Source organism: Varanus komodoensis, unplaced genomic scaffold (genome assembly GCF_004798865.1).
Source record: "Varanus komodoensis strain SLA01 unplaced genomic scaffold, ASM479886v1 scaffold11, whole genome shotgun sequence".
Lineage (NCBI taxonomy): Eukaryota > Metazoa > Chordata > Lepidosauria > Squamata > Varanidae > Varanus > Varanus komodoensis.
In genome coordinates, this window is record NW_025335317.1 from 656,081 (window position 1) to 678,261 (window position 22,181).

The 22,181-nt window shown below is 50.5% G+C and overlaps 1 protein-coding gene across 6 annotated transcripts in view; it reads left to right on the forward strand.

Moving 5' to 3' along the window:
• Window positions 1-22,181, forward strand: part of GBF1 (golgi brefeldin A resistant guanine nucleotide exchange factor 1) — an 87,979-nt gene that overhangs the window by 54,965 nt on the left and 10,833 nt on the right. For 4 of the 6 annotated variants that reach the window (XM_044420172.1, XM_044420174.1, XM_044420175.1 and 1 more), the window contains 17 exons: window positions 875-1,061; window positions 1,407-1,535; window positions 2,536-2,624; window positions 6,319-6,521; window positions 7,227-7,350; window positions 7,729-7,854; window positions 8,152-8,234; window positions 8,435-8,671; window positions 10,270-10,363; window positions 11,982-12,158; window positions 13,204-13,268; window positions 13,760-13,883; window positions 15,369-15,440; window positions 17,411-17,505; window positions 17,829-17,982; window positions 18,427-18,649; window positions 20,517-20,671. In XM_044420172.1, the coding sequence (XP_044276107.1) occupies window positions 875-1,061; window positions 1,407-1,535; window positions 2,536-2,624; window positions 6,319-6,521; window positions 7,227-7,350; window positions 7,729-7,854; window positions 8,152-8,234; window positions 8,435-8,671; window positions 10,270-10,363; window positions 11,982-12,158; window positions 13,204-13,268; window positions 13,760-13,883; window positions 15,369-15,440; window positions 17,411-17,505; window positions 17,829-17,982; window positions 18,427-18,649; window positions 20,517-20,671 (2,337 nt within the window). The remainder of the gene's footprint in view (window positions 1-874; window positions 1,062-1,406; window positions 1,536-2,535; window positions 2,625-6,318; window positions 6,522-7,226; window positions 7,351-7,728; window positions 7,855-8,151; window positions 8,235-8,434; window positions 8,672-10,269; window positions 10,364-11,981; window positions 12,159-13,203; window positions 13,269-13,759; window positions 13,884-15,368; window positions 15,441-17,410; window positions 17,506-17,828; window positions 17,983-18,426; window positions 18,650-20,516; window positions 20,672-22,181) is intronic. The other 2 variants (XM_044420173.1, XM_044420177.1) reach the window with 1 other exon arrangement.

The following is a 22,181-nucleotide window of genomic DNA, read 5'->3' on the forward strand; positions in this document are numbered from 1 at the left end:
TTCCGCTTTTATTTCCAGTAGAGACAGTTCCACGTAGCAGAAAATGAGCAGGGTGTGAGTGGATGCGGATGTTTTGCCAGCCGGGTGTATGTGGCAGGGGATATTCTGACCAGGACTCTGGTGCTTGGGGAAGCTGATTGATCGGCATGTTCTTCCATACCAGGAGTGAAGCAGGTTGAGGGACTGGAAAACGGGAGAGGAAAGGGCTAAAGACAGTGATCCCGGTTAGATCCCCTCTGCCAGCTGCCGCCCAACTGTTAGACAAGGCAAGGTGTGGATGATGGGGCTCCCTCCATCCCATCTGCTTTGGTACGAAGAATCAGTTCTTGCTTCAAGAAGCAGATGCACTTGGGAGCACTGTCGTTGAGGCATGCTTGGCATGACCAGATTGGGAAGCATCTGCTAGGGATCCCCAAAGAAGGATGCCTCCCTGGACGATGTGCCTTCCACGTTCAGTTCACGCCTGCTGTCTAAGCTGACTGTGGATTGCGAGAAACAGAGAAGGTGGGAAGGGCAGCCTGCATCGCCGTGAACGTAGAACAGAGATGAAATCAGTCACAGTAATACTCAAGCCCTTGGGAATCCCTTGCTGACACATTCTGGGGGCCGTGGCTGGCTGGTGTGTGCCTGCTGCATAGTTGGGCATGGCTCCCTGCCCTCGCCGTTTGTGTGCTCTGCACAGGGAGGAAGCGGGCAGTGCCAGTGTTCGGGTGGCACACGGTGTTCTGAGTCAGCAGTGAGCAACGTGAAGTTGCACAAAGCTGGGGTGTTTGCCGGAGGGGGCCCCTCGTGCGGAGCTTCACATGCTGTGTGTAGTTTTCCTGGCTCAGATGAAAATACGTTGTAATGTTTGGCCATGCTTTGATTTTCCCAGAATGCCTTTCCTGTTTCTGGACAGCTGTACACAACACACTTGCTGTCCCTCGAAGCGCTGCTGACAGTGATCAATGGAATTGAAGCGCAATGCCAAGCCAAAGTGCTTAGTGGCAACTACCAGCAGGAGAAAGACGCACTGAAACCAAGCACAGAAATTGCCTGTAACATCAAAGAAGCAAGCCCCAGTGAGAACCTTCTCTTTTATGGCTTCATCCTAATTTTGCAGTAATAATCTGCCCTCCATGACTCCGTTCTGCACAAGATTGCTGCCCTGTTTCATAATGCTCGGCCTCAGTGCTATTGTGCGCAAGCTTCTGAAGCGTCCCAGCTTGCCTTTTATGGGATTTTTGCCACAAGGTTTCAGTCCATCACCTCCATTTTTAATTTTGTACATGAACTTGTTCAATGCTCTTGATTAATTTTTCTTTGCAAATGGTTAAAATTCTTCAAAATAAGGAACATCTGTGGATTCACACACAGAAACTTAAAAACTGCCCTGATTTACTGCAGTTGTCGTCTTTTCTTTGTAGTTGTTGAGGGACCGCTGGCAGAAGCCACTGCTGAAATGCCAGAGACGTGTCCACCCACCAGTGGCGCCTTGATGACCAACCATGTGAAGCAGCAAGACAGTCTGAATTTGGAGGTGGGAAACGATGCAGGTAAATTTGAATTTTGATGGGCATTTGTGTGCAGTAAGCCTGTCAGATGCTCCCTTCCTTTCTTGAGCCCCTCTAAAGCTGTGCTGCAGCGGGAAGTCCCCTAAGTCCCTGCGGCTTTTCAGTGAAGCTCTCTGGGCTGTTGGTGCTTAGCAGGGCTGTCATGGGCAGGGCATCTGGAGGGCTTCATCACGTAGGGTCACCATTAGTCGAAGATGGCTGGACAGCACACGACAGCATCCACATTGCTTGGTATGATCACTTCTAGATGACCTTGAATGAGGGTGGAAAAGAACTCGCAAGAGCTGTGCTGGGTCGAGCGAATGTCCATCTGGTCTGGCGTTCTGTTTGCACGCTGGCCAGCCGCACTCGCCTTGGGAAACCCACACATGGCACATGAGCGCAATGTACCCTCCCATCCATGTTCCCCAGCAACTGCCTGTGATACTTGGAGGTAGCTTATGGCCACCAGACATCTGTGGCAGCCATTGACAGCTGTTGTGCAGCTGTCCCTGAATCATGTCATATGTTATGACAGTGCACGTTAAAATGTATTTTATATGGTCTTCTGTGTGAGATAGCCACTTGCTCTCCCTGCCTCCCTTTTTACTTTGTGGCTCTGTATATTAGATTTCCATCATATAAACCAAAGAAAAAAGATAGGTAGCTAACTTGCATGTGGCCAGGAGTGTTTTGTTTTGTTTTCCTGTGTCCCTCTATTTAATACAATACTTGAAGCAATTCATTGCATGTCTGCAGTTAACTGACAAGGAGCTGTTCCCTTATGAACTTTGTATTGCTTTGGGCAATTTTAGGCCACCTTTAAGGAAAGAACTTTCTCAAGACTGGTTAACTAATACTGTTCTACAGAATTTGGGGTAATAATATAAAGAAGCAGTGCCACTGAACTGGAGTTGGGGAAAGGGAGAGGAATTTGCTTAAGAGAATCTAAGAAGTACTGTTCTAAGGATCCATCATGAAAGCACTCCGCTGTTGTTCTTAGCAGAAAAGACTGTCCCGAGGAAGCCCTCTCGCTTTTCCTGCCTCCTGCCCACCCTGCAGGAATTGGTAATGATCAAAAGTAAAAAGAAGGTATGTTCTATTGTTGTTTCAGAAGCACCTATACTTGTTAGGCAATGCATTGATGTACAAGTGAGACACATATTCAGGTAAAAAGACAGTGATGAAGAGAGTTGGAACATTACATTTGAGTATGCTGGGGTGAATTTTAATTAGAGGTTGGTAACAGATTAAGAGAAGCAGCCAGGCAATGTCTGGAAGTAAGTATGACGGAGCAGGAAGTAGCTCGAAAGCACAGGAGAAGTTGGGAAGTGAACAATGTAATTTTGCCCTTGCAAGAGCAAAGCACAAGAACAGACGTAAAGCAGGATGGTTGGGTTACATCAGTGGGAATAAGAGAGCACAGATACTTGAAAATTGCGTAATCAGTTTATAATTTAAAAAGTACAAAGGTATGTTCTAGAGTGCTCAGAGCTATTTCGCATTAAAAAACCCCCAACAGTTTAATGAAAGCAGCAAATAACATGCACAGCAATAGCTAAAACAGCCAATGCAGCAAACCAGAGGAATCCGCTAGAGATATCTTGATTTTTGCTTGCCTTGAAAGAGGCATATACAAAGATTGTCTTGATTTTTCAACTGATTAGTTGTACACAAATTATATTAATAATGAAATCTCTGGACATGCGTTTTCTACATTCAGACCATACTTCTTGGGATGCCTTTAGACAAACATTTTTTGCTTTAAAACCATAGCGTCAGTATACTTTCTTGAGTAATACCAAGAAGCAAAATCTTTTGGTAATATAATGTAACTTTTGTTCACTTTAGTACCAAATCAGATCATTAGAATTGCTGTACTAATAAAGGTTTCCAATTATATTACCTAATAATAATGAAAACAGATATCTGGAGCCTTAGTCCTCCTGTTTTATTTATGTGTGTTTTTGAGTGAACAGTGTTCACACAGCAAAGTCTCATGTAAGTGTCTCTGAAAGGAAATCTCCAGATGTTTCTGGCTCTGACTGCCAGAATTAGCAAGTTAAATCGGCCCAAGAAGCCCAGAGGCAGCCATTTCATTCTGTAATACAGCGCACTTCCTCTCTGGGTTGCTTCCATGGAGGAGGTTTTGGCCCATTGTTTCATTTCAGCTCTTTGCATAGAATTCTCCGCCTACAACCTAATATGGGTGCAAATGTAAGTACATCTTCAGTAGTAAGTAGTTCCTGGTTTTTAGCTCCTTGCTAATCACATTTGGAAAATGGCATTAAGAGCCCAAAACATCGTTCTCTAGGGTTTCTGGGAGGAAAAACACTAGAATGTTCATGCAGCATTCGCAGATGTTGCAAGCTTTAGCCAAGCTTGTTCCCCTCACAGAGAAAAGCAGGAAATGCTCTTGGGGATTCCTGTCACTCCTGCAGGCAAGGCTTCCTGAAATGCTGTATGTCCTCTGGATGTTTCCTACTGCAGTGCATAGCTCAGCTGATGAGTTAAGAAGGCAGTTGGTGTACTTCTCTGTCCGTTTCGAGATGTGGCTGGTAGCCCTGAGTATTGCAAGCCATTTTTTAAAGTTCCTTAATTTGCCCACCTGTAAGTTATTTGGAGTGGAACTGGCCCTTTTGGGATGTATAGCTCTCTTTAATACTCTGCTGTGAAGTCTGAAACCTCATTAATAAGCTACCAGATATTTTCTTTTATGTCAGCTTGAGGCACTGCCCTGGGAATTCTGGTGTTTGTTGTGCTAGGGTGCAGTCATAACAGCCTTGTCCTGTTCCCAAGCATTTTATTAGCTTTTAAGTGTTTGGCATTCTGTAGTTGCCCAAGTATGAAGGGAGATAAAGGACAATGGTCAGTATTACGTTTCGTGTGGAATGAAGTGAGCAGCAGAGTCAAGAGACCCTCCACAGCCCACACCTAACCCTAACTTCTTTTGTACTTTGGAAAGCGTGGAAGGAAGGGAGTCTGGGGCAGGAAAAACTGAGGAAAAACATATGTTGTTTCAGTAGTTTGGGGTATATAATAAAATGTGGAATTGTTTTTATTCATGTGGCACAGATTTGGAAGTTGAACAGATTTTCCCTTTTCTGGATGTTTCAATTATGTCGTATGCTCTTAGCAGTTACAACAGAAAGGGATATGAGCTGCTCTATGAACAGTTGTTGTCTTGGATAAAACTTGATGATGGGATATTCCTGCATGAAGTTGTTATACTTTGCTTCTTGAATACACATAGCAAATAATTACAACCATGCTGTTACGGCTAAAATGTATGTCTCAGCAATTTGCTAAAAGAAAGAAAGAGGATGCTGCTCTGGACATATGCCTAGGTGCTCTGACATGATCTCCAAAGCTGTTTCCTGCTGGGGGGGGGGGCGTAACTGAGAACTGATATTTATTCTGGCACCTCTAGTAAAGTTCATGTAGACATTTGTGTTAGATCTCTAGCTGCACACGGCCTTTTAGTTAACTCTTTCTTGGGTGACTGAGGATGACATTATCCACTTGTATTATGTATTCCTGAGGTTCTGGCAAATATGAATGATGGTTACAATGCATGCCCTCCGCTCATTCAGTGCTCAGCACTCACTCAGAGGAGCATAAAGCTGAACTTAAAAATGTTCTTGCTATGCGCGCGAGACTGTGCTGTGTCTGCTCTGACGGCTACCTGCATGTGTGTGGAAATGGTCCTGCTGTACTTTGACTGCATGGCCCCCACCGGGGTGTCTGTGTGGGCCATAGGCATGTAAGAAGAGCCCTTCTGGGTCGGATCGAGGGCCTCGCTAGCCCAGCATTCTGTTGACATCTGCCCCTGTGAGAGTCAGGGAGGGAGGGAGGCTGGGGGAAGCAATCACATCGCTTTGTGGTTTTAATTTAATTTTTGCCTTGCTGTGAGAGACTCCAGCTGAAAGCTGCTTGTGTCTTTTTAATGTCAGTGCTTTGCTTTTGGATACCTTCAATCGGGAGGGTGGATATATAGCCAGGGTCAGGGATGGCTATAGAATGGACGGGTTGTCAAAAGAAGTGTTTTTAATGTGGCTTTTTGTTAAATATTATGATGTTCTATTTTATGTCGCATTAATTACCATTGTGCACTGCCCAGAGCATTTCAGCTATCTGGAGGTTTAGAGATAAATTTAATAATTTGCAAGAAGGTGTGGTCCCCTGGCACCTGAAACCAGGTGGTGAGAGGCCACTTCTGAAGAAACTGTCTCTGGTCCAAGAAGATCAGAGTAATTTTAGGCTGGCAGCAAATATCCCCTTCTGGCCAAGGCTGAGTGGGTGGAGGCCAACCAGCTCCAGACCTTCTTGATGCGTTTCAGGCAGGAGACAGGCTGGATCCGGCACAAGAATGCCTTTGGCTGTTTTCTGTGAGGACCTGTACTGGGGAGGGTGGGGCGGGAGAGGCAGCGCCTCAGACCGTGGGGATGGAAAGGCCTGGCCTCTGATGACGGCGAGCTGAGTTGCCGGTCAGTTCAGGCAGGAGATGGCAGTCCTTAAAATAGCTGGGGTTTTAGCCCACTCATAACAGCATAAGAAACCATTTGCATTGTAACATTTTGCATAGATTTGTTCTGTTTTTTGAAAGTATTGACCTATTTTGTGGACTCTAGTCAAAAAGTGGAATGCAAAACTAGACACTTAAATAAATTCATATTTTTGTGCTCTCTTGATGTGTGTATGATAGGAAAGATATGCTATTGGGTTAGCCTCAACTGTGTAGGATGACAGAGTTAATAACCTTCCTTGTGCTTCTTTTATTTTAAAGCTCTTGATTAGTGGTTCAGAGCTGTTCAATCAAAAGCCCAAAAAAGGGATACAGTTTCTTCAGGAGAGAAATCTCTTGGCTACACCCATGGATAATAATGAAGTGGCCAAGTGGCTACGGGAAAATCCTAGACTGGACAAGAAAATGATTGGAGAATTTGTAAGTGATCGGAAAAATGGAGACCTGCTAGACAGTTTTGTGGGGTGAGTAGAAATTCTTCGGGTTATTTGGATTATTGGATATAGCAACGGAAAGGGTTTGTGCATCATGTGCAGTTCCAGCTTCCCTTTACTTGGCACTCATCTGGTTCTGGGCATCGCAGCATCAGAAAGATGCAGACAAGCTGCAGAGGATTCAGAGGAGGGCAACAAGGATGATCCGGGGACTGGAAACAAAGCCTTGTGAGGAGGGATGGAAAGAACTTGGCATGTTTAGCCTGGAGAAGAGAAACCTGAGGCGAGATAGGATATCACTCTGCAAGCGCTTGAAAGACTGTCACAAAGGAGGAGACAGCATCTCTTCTTGATTGTCCCAGAGTGCGGGGCATGAGCCCAAAACATCTGGCTGCCATGAACCTGCTGCAACCTGCTGTTTGGAAGGAGACTTGGCTTTAATAAGCAAAGCTGTAATATGTGCTGGCCCTTAGGCCAAAAGTGCGGGGGAAAGAGTTAGATGGCAGCTGCAGCACCTGGCTGAACCTTGCCAGCAGTGGTGTCGTCTTCCTCTGCTGGGTTGCTTACCTTCCTTACCTTCCTCTTTAAGCAAAAGGTGCAGTACCAAAGTCTGGACAAACCGAGTTCTTTTCCATTTGGAAATAATCTGTATGTGGAGCCATAACCATTTTATGGCGCCTGCCTGCTATCCGTTTCTTTCCCCCATTTGCCACCATTTTACCACTTTTGTTTCAGGACTTTCATTTTCCAAGGCTTACGGCTGGATGAAGCCTTGCGACTCTACCTCGAAGCCTTCCGATTGCCAGGAGAGGCTCCTGTGATCCAGAGACTGTTGGAAGCCTTCACAGAACACTGGCGTGTATGTGTTGAAATGGTTGCTTAGTTTTGTTTTGTTGCTCTCTACCGCAAGTCAAATAACTAGAATGGAAATGAAGCAACACTTTTCTCTAGGTGCAGCTCACTTCAGAGGCATTTGGTTAGTGCATGGGAAATAAGTTGTTGATTTCAGTCAGGCCATACCTGGCTAATTTGTAGTGCTCTGAGGCAGGCCAGTCTGGATGGAAAACATCCAAAAACCAGCAGTGGGGCAGCAAATTAAACTGAAGCAAAAATAAAGGGACAAGGGCCGCTGGAGCAATGTCACTTGATATCTAGGTGTAAGGAATGACAGAAATAGGGGTACTCTATTTGGAGGGACTGTAATGGGTCTGACTTGTATTGTAATTTTACTTTTCAGAAATCAAATGGGTCTCCCTTTGCTAATAGTGATGCTTGTTTTGCCCTGGCATATGCCGTCATTATGCTGAATACAGACCAGCACAACCATAATGTTCGCAAACAGAATGTACCTATGACCCTGGAGGTGAGATCTGGCATCTCTGTAGATCTTGTTACCCTGGACTGCTGGGCTTTTCTGTTGGCTCTGCTTCTCTACCCCGCTGCTCTTGCTCTTTTTTCTCTGCTTTCCCCTTGGCCTGCAGTATCCCAAAACATTGTAGTAAGTTAACCTTCAAAATGATGTTTTGCTGCTGTGTTTTATAATAAAATTGCCAGGAACACAGGGTAAAATGTTGATCCATGTCTTGAGGAGATCATGCAGAATGAAATTTAAAAGAACGTCACAGTGTAATGCCCAGCGTTATCTCATTGCTCCTTACAGGAATTCCGAAAAAATCTGAAAGGAGTAAATGGAGGCAAGGACTTTGAGCAGGACATGCTGGAGGACATGTACCACGCTATCAAGTAAGTGTTTTCGTGCTGGGCTTTGGAAGGAGGAAGGGGACAGGCAGTCCTTCAGCAACCTTTCTCGGACACATTCTGAGACTGTGGGAGAACAGCCGCTCAAAATTTATTAAACTGTTGCTAATGAATACCGGTGGTGATGTGTCGATGCAGACTGTACATAAGCAAACTCGTAATGCTTCCGCAATCATCTCTGGTAGAAATGAGGAGATTGTGATGCCAGAAGAGCAGACGGGCCTGGTGAAGGAAAACTATGTCTGGAGCGTCCTGTTGCATCGTGGGGCCACCGAGGAAGGCCTTTTTCTGCATGTCCCACCTGGAAGCTACGACCACGACCTCTTTGCCATGACCTGGGGTCCCACCGTTGCAGCCCTGTCTTATGTTTTCGATAAGAGCCTTGATGAAACCATAATCCAGAAGGCTATCTCTGGTTTTAGGTAACTTTTCTTTGGGTTGTTCAGCAGTATAGTGTGCCCAGACCATCTTTCCTGTGACCGGAGCTTCTGCTGCTCCTTTCCCTTTCCCCTTTTTTGGTTTAAGGAAGATTTGCTGAAGTTCTGAAGTAAATGAATCCTGTACTGCTTGAGCCCAGTGAAAACATGTTAATACATAAACAAGATTAATAAGCAAGGAAAGTAGATTTCAGTGTAGTTGGGGGTTTTAAAAGTATGTTCTGACAGACAGATGTTCTACTAAATGTCTCCCAGCTGTGTTTCACTGTGCTCAATGCCAAATTTAATTGATGATTAAGGTCCATCATATTTTCCCCTTTTGAAATTAATTGTTGTTATTAAACATGCATGCACCTTTTGTTACTTGAATGTTGTTGACTACATTTGAATAATTACATTTGATGCAAGACACTCGTCACCCCAATTGCATCTCTGGAAAACATCTATATGAAGTAGGATCAGGAGTCAGTGCCATTCATTGCTGTCTTCTTGGGGGCACAATGCCAGAAGGTGGTGCAGGGGGATTTCTATTCATTGCCAAGGCTGGGGGCCCGCATTGTCCTTCGGGATCCATCTTACAGACATGCTATTTAACAAATGCATATAACCTACAAGAGATCTCTAGAGTTTTGGAGTTTGGTGCCCCCAATATGCTGATGACACCCAGCTCTGTTTCTTCTTGCTGCTGAAACCCAAGGAAGCTGTTCTAGTTCTAAGTAATTATCTGATTTTGGTAATGGGCTGAATGCAGACCAATGAACTAAATTTAACCCAGACAAGGCAGGGATGCTCCTGGTTAGTTTAGAGACAGATCACAGCATAGGGAGGTCAGCCTGAGCTGGATGGGCCCACCCTCTACCTGAAGACTCAGGCTTGCTGTCTGCATGTACTCCTTGTCATGGCCCAGGCTTGGCGCTGGACAGGAATGAAGCTGAGCAGTTGCGGCTGGTGTGCCAGCTGTGTGCATTATCGGAGAGGCTGATCTTGCTAGAGTTATGCGTGCTATAGTTACCTCCCACTTGGACTGCGGTCGCGGGCTGTACATGGGATTGCTGCGCAAACTGTGCAGGACATCGGCTGGCCTAGATCACTGCGGCCAGACTGCTGACGGGGCCGGTCACAAGAAGCACGAGACCGCCTGGTTACTGCAGCGTCACTGGCTGCTGGCCTTCTTCTGGCTGGAGTTCAGAATGCTGGTTGTGACCCTGGGGTCAGGCTGCCTGAAAGGCTGCCTCAAGCCATTGAAGCCTGCCCGGGTCTTGGGGTCTTCCGGAGAGGCCCGGCCCTTTTTTCAGCCCCTCCAGTGGTACATGAGGTGGCAACAGGAGGAGGGGCCTCCTCCCAGGCTGCGGAGCTCTGGGCACGCAAGGCTGTCCCTCTGCTGGCAGGCAGAGAGCTCCTCATTCCAGCAAGTCTTGGGCATTTCAGGTGGTCTCTTGGGTTGGATGCTGATTTTATTCTGTTTTTGCTGTCTTTTTAAATTGTGCTTTAGTATGTTGTTTTAGTATTGTTTTAATCATGTTTTATTTCTGCAGAAAATGCGTCGTGTAGTTGTACTTACATTGTTATGGCTTGTCTTTCAGAAAATGTGCCATGATTTCTGCCCATTACGGCCTCAGTGATGTGTTTGACAATCTCATCATTTCTCTCTGCAAATTTACAGCCCTAAGCAGTGAGGTGAGTCTTCAAATGGAGTGAGACAGTGTGAAACTGATTTCAGTCTAACTGTTCTCCTCTAAGTCTAACCATGGTTAGCGCTAATGGGACGTTCATGGCTTCACTATTGGCGCTTAAAAGGGAGTTGGGGGAGAGAACCGGAACTGAAAGATGGTGCAAAGAGGGAGGTGGTGGGCAGATGATGAAGGAGAGCATGGTTCTGTCGAACATTCCCCCTTCTTTGGACCATGGTTAGGAAACTGAGGGTGTTGCATCTACACCAGGCTGCAAAGGAATGGTTTAGGCTTCAGTGAACATCACTTGGATTTCTCAACACTTGAGCACCTTTTCAGTGTCTGAGCAGATGCCAGTGAGAGTTTTTGTATCTGAAATTACAGTAAATACGTGTTTGCAATATTTTATCTGCATGCCAGATGCAACTTCTGCCAAAGTGGGAAAGTGGAAAGCGAGCTAGAAGTGAAGCTAGTTTTGTTGTGGGGAACTGCATCAGCCGCATCCCCTTGCTGGTTGGATCACTTAGCAAGCCTCACCTTGATGTTTCTGCAGGAGTCAGGCTCGATGCCATGATCCACCAGGGACTGTAAGAGAGTCCTTTACTGGTCTGGCTGCTCTTCTTGCTTGGGGAGAGCTTGATGATGATGCCAGTCTGAAATCCTGCCAGACATCTCTTGAGGATCTTGAGTCCTGGCACTGCCATAGCTTTTTCTTGCATGTGTCCACACCAGATCCTCAGTCGTCGAGTGAAGAAACATACATGTATGGACCAGCTCTAGCTTGATACCAGTCATGTTTTAATGCAGTCAGAAATTACGTAGTGTGGCACTTTTAAGTTCCCTACTTACATGTCTATACTGATTTTGCATTATATCCTACTTGAAGAGGTTTACAATAAAAGCAGACAGCAAAGGAACAATCCTGCAAAGATCAGCAGCTGAATTGTGCTGAAAATCAGCAGTTGGATCAGAAAAGACTGAGATACAAATTATTGATAATGATGACGCCATAGTGTGCACACTGCTTTGTGGCTGCCTTCCCCGTCCTAGCGCCCTCTACACAGTTTAGACTTCGCTTCTCACTGGGCCAAGGAGCCATAGGTTACAACATCTGAAGGCCATGAAGCTGGAGAAGAGTGGCTTACAGAGTGAAAGACTGGCTAGACAGGAGGAGTCAATGGGGCAAGGGCGACAAGGGCGTAACATGTAGAGCAAAGGAGAGGAACGAGTCCAGGATCACCCAGGGCTTTGAATATGGCAAGGTTGTCATTGGATGCGGAAAATAAGACTGTCGCAGCGTGGCTCCTGAGGCGGCAAACTCTCCCTAAGACACCGCAGGCCCAGCCTCCTTGGAGCTGTACTGGCAGAAACAGTCTGTGAAAGTCCTGTGGGGACTTGCATCTTCGCTCTTTTGAAATGGAAGCTTCCAGGTGGTTTTGAAGGTGGCCACACAGGCAGTGCGTGAAATTGGCAGCGCATGGCAAAGACCCTTTGGGATGGGGTGTGGCAACCTGCCGACGACCAGCCCCAGACCTTCCCCTGAGCTGCCCTTCTTTTCCAAGCAGGCTCATGTCTCCCTTTTATGTGGACTCACTCACCAACGGCTGTTTTCCTTCCTTTTTCAGTCTGTTGAGAATCTTCCCACTGTTTTTGGGAGCAATCCCAAAGCCCATATTGCAGCAAAGACGGTGTTCCATTTGGCTCATCGGCACGGTGACATTTTGCGAGAGGGGTGGAAGAACATCATGGAGGCCATGCTGCAGCTTTTCAGAGCAGAACTGTTGCCGAAAACCATGGTGGAGGTAAAGGGGTGGCAGGCTGCGCTCGGCCGCTTGGGATGCGTGCGTGGGATTTGCTGTCCAAGGCGTTGAGCTTGGACCACAGGCTGTGCTGCTTGCAAAGGCAGCAGGCTCTGCAGACTGGGTGTAGGAGGCATGGCGACGCACAGGTTCTGCCTCTTCCTGTAGCATCAGTTCCAGAAGACAGCTTTGAGCGCTTGTGCCACAAGATTCCATCTTATCCCATGCTTTTTAACATGCGTGCAACGCTCCTGAGGCAGGGATGTGCAGACCGTGCCGGAGCCTCGCTCTCTTGCACTCACTGGGCTGCCTGCCCACTTTCTGCCCCGCCAGGAGGTGAGCCGAGCCGAGAATGCTCGGGGACACGAGCGGCTCTTTGCACCAAGTGGGCAGAGGCCACAAGTCACACGTGCCAAAGCAGAGCTCGGCTGAAGGATGCAACTCTTGATCGAAGAGGGCGGATTTGCCTTCCCTGGCCTTTCCTCATGCTATTGGGCCCATTGGTTGACCTGGCTTAGATGTCGGTCTTTTCCACCGAGATGAGGCTCCTCTCTCTGGACAGTTCTGGGATCTTCATTGTTGGATCCTCTTCCCAAATGGATTGCATTGGCTCTGCACACTAAAATCACGTGCCTCCTCCAGCTGTCACTGCTGGGGAGCTGGGGCACATGTCTTCACAGCAATTGTGGTTTTACTTAGGGGAAGAAACGGCTTGCACAGCGGCTGTGTTCAGGCAGGCTGATTCCTGCTTTGTGTCAGCTTGTCTATCCTGGCAGTGACTCCCATGCTGTGTTCTGCTCTGGGTGCTCAGCGCAGGTTGCCAACAAAGACTTTATGGCAGTATTTTCAACGGAAAGACTTCTCGGATACTAGGCTTGGTTCCGCTGCTTTTGCAGCTTCCGAGCCACCTGTGTCATTGGAAGAATTGGCTGAGGCTGAAGATCTATGTCCGCCTGCAGTTCATGTGTATAAATATCTGTTCTCATTGAAGAAGTATAATATTGTAATAAAACATGCAGAATCATTAATATATTCATCTGGTTTGCAGGTTGAAGATTTTGTTGATCCCAATGGCAAAATCTCTCTTCAGCGTGAGGAGACACCTTCCAACCGGTGAGCAGCCTAGAGAGCAAAGGTTCCTTTTGTTGCTGGTTGCAAGCCTATAGGATGACCAAGAGTCCACATGGGTCCTGCAAGCAAGTGTCACTGCTTGGAGCGCTCCTGCTTAGGGTGCCAGCCAGCCACACCCTTCTGCAGGGTCTTCCATTCCGGTTTTCCGGTTTTGGCCATGCTCAGCATTCTGCTCCCCCTGTGCTTGCTCAGCCCATAGTGGGCTGTTTGGGGATCCCTCCTCCTTCCATGGGGATGGTTACAGTGCCGCAGGCCTTGAGATTCCCCAGACATCCCTCTTGCGAGCAAATGTTGCTGTTCCATCTGGATAAGGAGTGGCACTGCAGGAGTGGCTTTCGCTTAGCATATATAATACTGCCTTATAGATGCTGTATAATGCATTTCATTGCATTAGATATATAGTATAATATAATGGTATCATTATCTAATAATATTCTCATCCCTCGTACAACAGAGTGTGTCTTCTCTTGTAGTGGTGAGTCGACAGTGCTAAGCTTTGTTAGTTGGCTGACACTCAGCGGCACTGAGCAGTCAGGAATGCGAGGGCCCTCCACAGAGAGCCAGGAGGCGAAGCGCATGGCCCTGGAGGTCATCAAGGTAATTCGGGGCCCGCACGGGAGGAGGAGCACATGCCAGGCAGAGGGGAGCGGGCTTCGTGCATTTCCCAGAAGTGCTCCACCACTCTTCTTAGAGAGCGGGATGGAAAACGGGAGTGTCATGTGCCTTTCTTGTGGCCACAAAATAGTCATATCATGCGAGCTCATCTTAGATGCCCGCGTCTTTCCAAAGCAGTGTTTATTCTTGTTATTTGTGGACCGTTTCAGGTGGTGGGCGCTGTTGGTGCCGGCACGGCCTCTGTTGCGGCGAGGGAGGGCTTCGCGTCGCTTGGTGTGGCTGCGCTGGAGCTTGCAAAGTTTTTCCAGGGGGTCTGCTCTTAGCAGGGCCCTGAGTAGCTGGGGGTTTGTTGGCAAGCCAGATGGGAATCAGTCGGCAACATGAAAAGCTCCGAGTGGCGTCTGGAGAGGCGGGGCAGGGTCGCCTGCAGGTGGCGCCAGCGAGGAGCCAGTCGAGGCAGGGCCTTTGCTGGCCCAGCCTGCCTGCTGCTGAACCTTGGCCTCTCAAAGAGGCCGCATGTGCTTAACAGCCCCGGACTGCAGCTGATGAGGGCATGGCTGATGCCCTCACGGATGAGTCTGGAGACGGCAGGGCAGGCTCTGAAGAAGCAGAAGCCTCGTGGTGCCTTTCCTGGGCTGCACCTGCTCCGTGGGCCTCAGCAGCCTTTTCTGTAGTCAGCACGGGGTTGGCATCCCATGAGAATCGGTTCTGGACTGTGTTCTGGGGAGTGCGCACTGTGTTGCACCTGGACAGTGATGCAGGGGTTTGGCAGAAGAGAACAGCCTGCTCAAGGAGAACTCCGGGCTGAACTGCTTGTCCATGCCAAACCTGATCGCTGAACTGGTGTTTTGGCAAAAGTCTGGGGCAGCAAGACGGCAGTGCTGGCAGTGGGAGGCGGGGTTCCTTCCTCCACTGATGGGTGCAGTGCCCTTGGCTGTTGCGGAAACACTCCTCATGCCTCGCAGCATCATTTGGAGAGACTTCTACACACGCGCCCCTCGTGGCCAGGAGCTGCTGCTAGGCGTACCGGGCTCAGGTGCCCCTTGCCCAGCAGCCTCCGGCCCAGGTGCGTCACTGTTCGGATTCATGGCAGACAGGAAAACCCAGACATGGTGGTTTTGCAGGGAAATCCTGCTGTAACAGCAGTTTTGACAGTTCCCCATGAGATCAACTCACTGTGGGGTTCGGCCCTGGGAAATGATGCAAGGGCGGTGGGGAGAGCCAGGCACTGGGGTTTGTCCCCCCGCCTTCAGAATGGTCTGTATGAGAGTCCCTAGGCGGCCTGCAAGCCCCGGAGCATTCCCAGAAATCACCCTTACATATAGCGGGTGTAGTGGTATTCATCGGCAGAGAATGCATTCCGGACCTGTTCAAGAGCGTTTGCCGGTGTGTGCGTCTTGTTAGTCCCGGGAGGGCACCCCGATGTGATCAGCCCTTGCTTTTCTTCTACTTCATGTCCTTTTTCAGCTCTGTGACCCGGAGAAGCTGATCACTGAAAGCAAGTTTCTGCAACTAGAATCCCTCCAGGAACTAATGAAGGTGAGGAATAAATCAGCCGCTTGGGCAGGTTGCAGCTGGGTGGACTCTGCGGCCATGACGTGCTCAGCGAGCAGGGGTTCCTCACACGCGGGCCCTAGGGAGCATCGCATGCTGCGCTGGCTTGCCTCTTCTTCAGCACACTTGGCCAGCCCTGTTCCGGGGCTGGGGACTTCCATGTGAAGACAAGGAGCCGTCGGCTTAGACAGGTGCAGCGTTCTGAGAGCGAGGTTGCTGTCGTTCTTCCTTCTCCAGTTTGTTTACAATGTAACTTCAAGCAGTAGGATCTCACTTCACTGCTTGACAGGCAAATTAGAAGCAGTAAGTGCTTTCTGAGAGCTCCACTTTCTCCTGCAGTCTCCCAGTCGCCTGACTCAACAGCCGTGAGCTGTTCAGCAGGTGCTTTTATAGCAAACAACATATTTTTCCCTGGGCTTTGAGTTATCAGGTTGAGCCCTCAGCTTTGAATGAAGAGCAAGAGCTCTGTGCTGCTTTTGACTGTCCTCCTGTACCAGTTTCCCAGGGTCACTTGGACTCCCTTCAGAACCATTTCATGCTTTCTCTGAGATATCCAACTACCATGCATGTTTTTGTGTCAGTCACCCAAACTGGAAATTCCCACAGAAAGATGAAAGCATTTCTAAAAAGGCATTCTAAGCAGTGTTTCCTGCAAGAGACGAGAGGAAGATGATTGAGGGAGGGGGCAGGAAGACCACCCCGTGGCTAGAAACAAAATCCAGAATCTCTTCCAAATACGCTGCAGGGGCTGCAGTCCCAGGGGTGCCTCCTCCCACAAGAACCTCTTCCAGAATTGGCCTTTATACCTTTCCCACGTCTCTCTTATTGGTTTATTTATTTAATTTCTCTCCTGCCCAACGGCCGACGGGCTCTCTGCTGATCTGAAATGAAGTTCTTCTCAGAATGGTGGTGGAAGAAGTGGGCAGGTCCTTCAGTGGCTCCATCCTGGCCATGGAGCCCTTGGCCCAACTCTCTAGCGAGCTGGATGAGGTTGTTCATTAAAGGCTTATCGCTGCCTGCCAGGCAGGAGGGCTGCCCTGTCCGGCACTATGGCAATTCTGCTATTGAAAGTTTCGCCTTGAGTGTCTCCTGCTTTAGGAGCTCTTAGCTGGGTGACTGCAAAGGGGGTGCGCACAGTACTTTTTTCCGTTTTTGAGACAAAACTGCCCTGCGGAGCTGTGGAGCCAAATCCAGTTCTTTAGAATGGCATCATGAGTTGCACTAAGACAGGCCATTCCTGCAGTTCTGACTTCCAGACGCTCGAGCTTCCATGGCTTTGAGCGCGCTCTTCATGGCCATCGCCCATGACTGCACTGGGCAATGGGCGCGCACAGGCGCATCGCGAGGAGCTTCTGCTTTGTATCGGCTCATTCTGCTGAATGATTACCCGTTCAGGCTGCTGTGGGGGTAGCTGTCTTGTCGTTTGTGCCGAGACGGCACCCGGGCTGGGCTATTGCAGTGTGCTCTCCGTAGGGCAGTCTTTAACCACGGTTCATCTACTTCAGCTGATGGTGAATATGGCCGGCTTGAGTATTGGCAGGAAGGGGGTGTTGGCTCACGTCACACCAGCGCTGTTCCAGTCACGTTGGTTGGCAGAGCATTTTGCTTTACCGTTTAAAGGCTCAGTTTCCTCCAAGCCAGTTTGCCCACACCCTGACTTCGTCAGTGGCGGCCATTCCCATTTGCCTTTCCTCAAAGGCAGTTCGATTGGTGACGACAAGGAAGAGGGCCGTTTCAGTCGCGGCCCCGCACCTCTGCGGGAACCTCCTAGCAGGCTCTTCAGTGCCTGAGAAAAGCTCCGAAAGCCTGGCTGTTTCTGCTGGCCTTCTGACAGCATGTTGAGCCACTGAGGGTATCCATGGCCACGGTTTCTGCCGAACTGCGTGGCTTCCCCTTGAGAGAGGTCTGTCCTGAAAGTCCGCGTGACCACATGAAAGTCTCTCTGCTGGCCCCAGGCCCTCATCTCTGTGACCCCTGACGAGGAGACCTATGACGAGGAGGACTGTGCCTTCTGCCTGGAGATGCTGCTGCGGATCGTGCTGGAGAACAGGTGAGCCCCGCAGAGGCCCGTCGCAGGCCTTCCCACTCATGCAGCGTGGATTCAGAATTGGCGCGTGTCTGTGCCCCGGCGTTCCCGTTTCCTCGTCTGGTTGCACTCATTTGAGGGCTGACCTGAAGGGCAGGAACTGCGAACCCCACTGCTTGCTGCGACTCCCAGGGTCCCCGTATGCATCCCCGCCCCATTGCCACTTGTGTGCACAGGGACGCGGGGCCTGTCGCTTCCCTCTGCTCGCTGTGTCTCGTGTCCGAGGGAAAGACTGCTTGTCGCTGCTGTTTTACCACAGTGCCCCTTTCCCCTTCTCCTTTCGCTAGGGACCGCGTGGCCTTCGTGTGGCAGGCCGTGCGAGTCCACCTGTACCACCTGTGCGTCGATGCCGTGGAGTACGGCTTCCTTGTGGAGAGGGCCGTCGTGGGGCTGCTGCGCCTGGCCATCCGCCTCTTGCGCAGGGAGGAGATCAGCGCACAGGTACAGGGGGCGGGGCCCCGGGGCACACCTGCCTCTTCCGCATGCCAGCCTCCCCTTCCACTTGGGGACGAGCGCACCGCAGCTGTGCATTCCTTTTGCAGCCGGAACGGCACCATCCATGCACAAGGTTGGGGTGCCGAAAAACATTTTGGAGCCAGGAATCCTCCAGCGGTGAGGGAAGCAGTCCCTGGAAGGCGGGGTGTGCCCCGTGGCAGTGGGATGCTAAGCGACTGTTGGGGCGTGTGCGGAAGACGGGGGGAATGAGTGTGGCGCCAGGGTGCCCGAGCCAGGCATTGCGTCGTAGCCACGTCAGGAAGCCCCCTCCCGCCTCCCGCCTCCCGCAGTGTTCCCAGCAGGCCTGTGGAAGGCGTGCGGCAGAGAGCAAGGATGGGCCGGGCCGGGGCCGGGGGGCTCCCTGGCCTGAGCGCTGCCTCTCCCGGACAGGTGCTGCTGTCCCTGCGCATCCTGCTGATGATGAAGCCCAGCATGCTGAACAGAGCCAGTCGCCAGATTGCGTGCGGCCTTCACGAGCTCCTCAAAACCAACGCCGCCAACATCCACTCCGGGGAGGACTGGTACACGCTCTTCACCCTCCTGGAATGCATTGGGTCAGGGGTGAAGCCACCCCCAGCGCTGCAGGCCACGGCCAGAGCGGAGAACGACACCGGTAAGGCTGGCTGCGGCTCCTGCTGGACACCCTGCTGCCCGTCCCTCAGGTCGCGGCTGCCGGTCTGACTTGGCGCTTACCAAGCACTACTGCAAGCGCCGGGCTCCACTGCAAGTATCATCAGTTAGGCAGCCCGTGTGAAGAGCCGGGAGTTTTGTCCCGTCTGATTTCTGGCCTTATCTGCCCCCACTCCTTGCAATAAGGTGCCATGTGCAGGAGCTCGCTGTGGAGAGGGAAAGCAGCCCCCTTTGTGCATTGGGGCTTGTTGTGTGCAGAGTCGCTCTCTGCGCAGAGTGCCCTGCCGGGGGTGGGGGGCTGTGCCGTCGAGCTCTGACATCAGCCCCTTGCTGTGGCCTTGGCACCCTGCTTCCTTCCTGCGGGAACCTTCAGGTGATGCTTTCGTGGGCCTGTTGAGACATGTTGGAAGATGTATCTCCCTCGTTGTGTTCCTCTAAAATATGCAGTGGCTCCTTCTTGCAGGGCTGAGTGCCTGCCAGCTTCATGCAAATGCTGGGGTTTAGTGACAGGAAAATGTAAGGGTGGCGAATGCCCAAGAGGTGATCCTATCCCAGTCCCGGTCCCAACCCCTGTGCAGAAGGTAGAGCCCAGGCGGAGCCTGGCATTAGTTTTCATGGCCCACACCAAGCAGATGCGCAGATGGCCCTGAATAGCTCAAGAAGGAATCACAGGCGTCAAGGCAAGAAAGCGCACAAAAAGAAAATTTCATAAAGCAAATGCTATCACTGCTTGTGCTTCCTGCTATTGCTAGAAAGCTTTCTCAGTGTAAATCTAGTCTAGTTTGCCCGCCTGTCCGGAGGCTCTGACTGTCCTTAGTATGATCTAATGAAATAGGTCAGTTTTGACACTGCAACTTTCTCACTGACTTAATTCAGTCAGTGGTGCAATTGGAAGGCTGCTTTCTTTCCCCAGGGTTGTGCTACAAGCAGTTTGGTTTGTATTTGAAGGTTACAAGTTATCTTTATCTTTGTATTTTCTTTCACCACAATCTCTCTGACCGACCCATTAAGACTGCCTTAGATTCCAGTGACCCGAACGCAACTCATGGATCCGTGGAAAATATTTGTGTACTGTTTATGCTGTGTTCAGTGTTACGTGAAGCTGGATTAGCCTGCACCTTAGCTTACAAAAGCCTACAAGCCAAGTTTTTTCCTGTTGCTGGGGATATTTGGAAATGGCATTTGTGCTGAGGAACAGGCGGCATGAGTAGGGGTGGGATAACCCCTATTGGAATCTACCCCTCCAAGCGTTCCAGGGCTTCTTGCTGCCCTTGACCCAGTCTCCCAAAGCGTGCTGAGCCCAGAGGGAGTCCATGGATGCTCACGGACTCCAGGCTGTGCAGTTGGCACCCTTTGTCCACATTGGGTGCGGCTGCACTTGGCGTAGGGGGGCGCACGGGGCGCCTTCCCTGGCGCCCCCTCACGACTAACCTCCGCTGGCATTGGGTGCATCTGCCAAGCAGCAGCCGCACCTGCATGCGCGGTGCCTGGAGCTCAGTTCCTGGCTGGTGCCTGGTGCACGCTGGCCCTGCTCGCCAGGAGTTTGGGCTCGGGGCAGACCGAAGTCCGGGGAGGAAAGCTGGGGGCGCCCAGCGCATGGCTGTCTCCAGTGGATTCATCACACTTCCCCACGCGCGGGTGCCCAGTTTTGCAATAGCACAGTGCCGTCAGCTTTGCAAGACGACGTAGTGGAGAGTTCTTCTTTCGGCTTTGGTTGGCCTCCATATTTTTAGTGCAATGAACCTTTATTCTGCTTCTTATGCAGCTTTCACTAGCACTGTTACCAGCTGGCCTGAAAATAAGCGTGCCCTTGTTTCTCTGTCTCACTCCATGATGTTTGCTTATTCAAGGGGCTCAGTCAGACAGCGAGATCTATCACCCAAATGAAGCAGGCCTCGACCGTGGCTACACTTCTGATTCAGAGGTGTACGCAGATCACAGCAAGCAGGGCAGACTGCACCGTTCTGTCACTGATGTGGACGTGGTCAACAGTGGCTGGCTTGTGGTAAGTTACACTTCTGTTACGTATGTCTGGGTTCAAATCATAGGCTGTAGAGAAATGGTTTTCCCTTTCACAATCTGGTGAAGAAGCAGCAGGGACAATTTTTCCCTTCCAGTTCACAGCTAGCTCAACTGTTGCACATCCCGGAAGTTCTTGGAAGCTGCCTCAGCCAGGAGCAGTCGTTCTTAGCCCTCCAGATTTGGTAAAGGCAACCCCAGGCACGTGCGAATGGCATGGACCAAGACTGGAGTCCTCCTCTGAGTGCTTCCTCCCAGAACGCTTTGGAGGGTGGCAGCAGAAGGGGGGGCCTTCGTGATGGTGGCCCAGCCGCGCAATGCGCTCCCAGCGCCTGCCTGGCCCAGCCAAGGCTTCCCGCTGCTCCCAGGCCTTCAGCAGCATCCGGTGGGCTTTTCAGGCCAGCTGCCTTTGACGGCGATGGGCAAACGCCGCTGGCCTGCTTGGGCCCGGCTTGGGAGTGAGCCAGGCTCCCCCTGCCTCTGAGAGCAGCTCACGTCCACATCCACACGCCCACTCTCTCCCCAGCCTCCTCCTCTCCCCACTTGCCAGGCTGGTGTGACAAAAACAGGATGGGGTGGCGCTCCCTCCGGCGTGTCCCTGGATGCGGGATGCGGGATGCGGCCACACCGTCAGCCAGACACCTGGTCCAGCTCGCTCGTTACTGTGTGTGCTAACGGGCAGGGGCTCTCTGGGAATTCAGGCAGGAGACCTCTGGGGTCCTGCCTGGGGATGTCGGGGGTTCAACTTGTGACCTTTTGTATCCACCCCTCCCCAGGGAGGTGGAGTGGGAGGCCTTCCCCATTCCAGAGGCTCCCAGTGAGGTAGCCAATGAGGGGAATCCGAGGCGGGACTATTGCTAATGGAATATTCCTCCATGGTGTTCTGAGCTGCCTGTCTTTATTGATTTTTAACAGTGAAGTATTTTATGCTGCCCCATCGCCAAGGTTCCCCACGGTCCAAGTTTGTACAAAAATAACTGAAAACATATTCTGTATATCAGCCATAGAAATGGTTAAAATACACCGAAGTTGATGCAAATGAGTGAGATCAGAGCAGACAGGATGCAAGACTTGAGAACCTGTGAACCTGAACATCCAGTAAAAGCCCCAAAAGCCACGCAGACCTTTTCCCTGACTTGGGAAGCCTGAGAGAATAAAGCATTTGCTGGCAGTGGAAAGAGTCCAGAGTCCACGTCAAATGGACTCCCCCGAGGTCCCGCGGCTGGAGTGCCGGCCCTCAGAAAGCCCCTCCCCGTTGGCCACTCCTGCCAGGCCTCACCTGGCTGGGGCTCTGGGAAGGGCCTCCCTGGGCAGGAGCAGGAAGAGGGGGTCCTTCAGGGAACCAGCCCCGAGCCATTTAGCCCTTTAGGAGTTGAAGCAGGACTTTGACTTGGGCCCGGAAACAAAGAGGCGGTGAGTGTAGCTGATACAGGACCGACTCGCATTGTTCAGATTGCCAAGTCCCGGTTAAAGGGAGGGGCTCCTTGCGGCCTGCT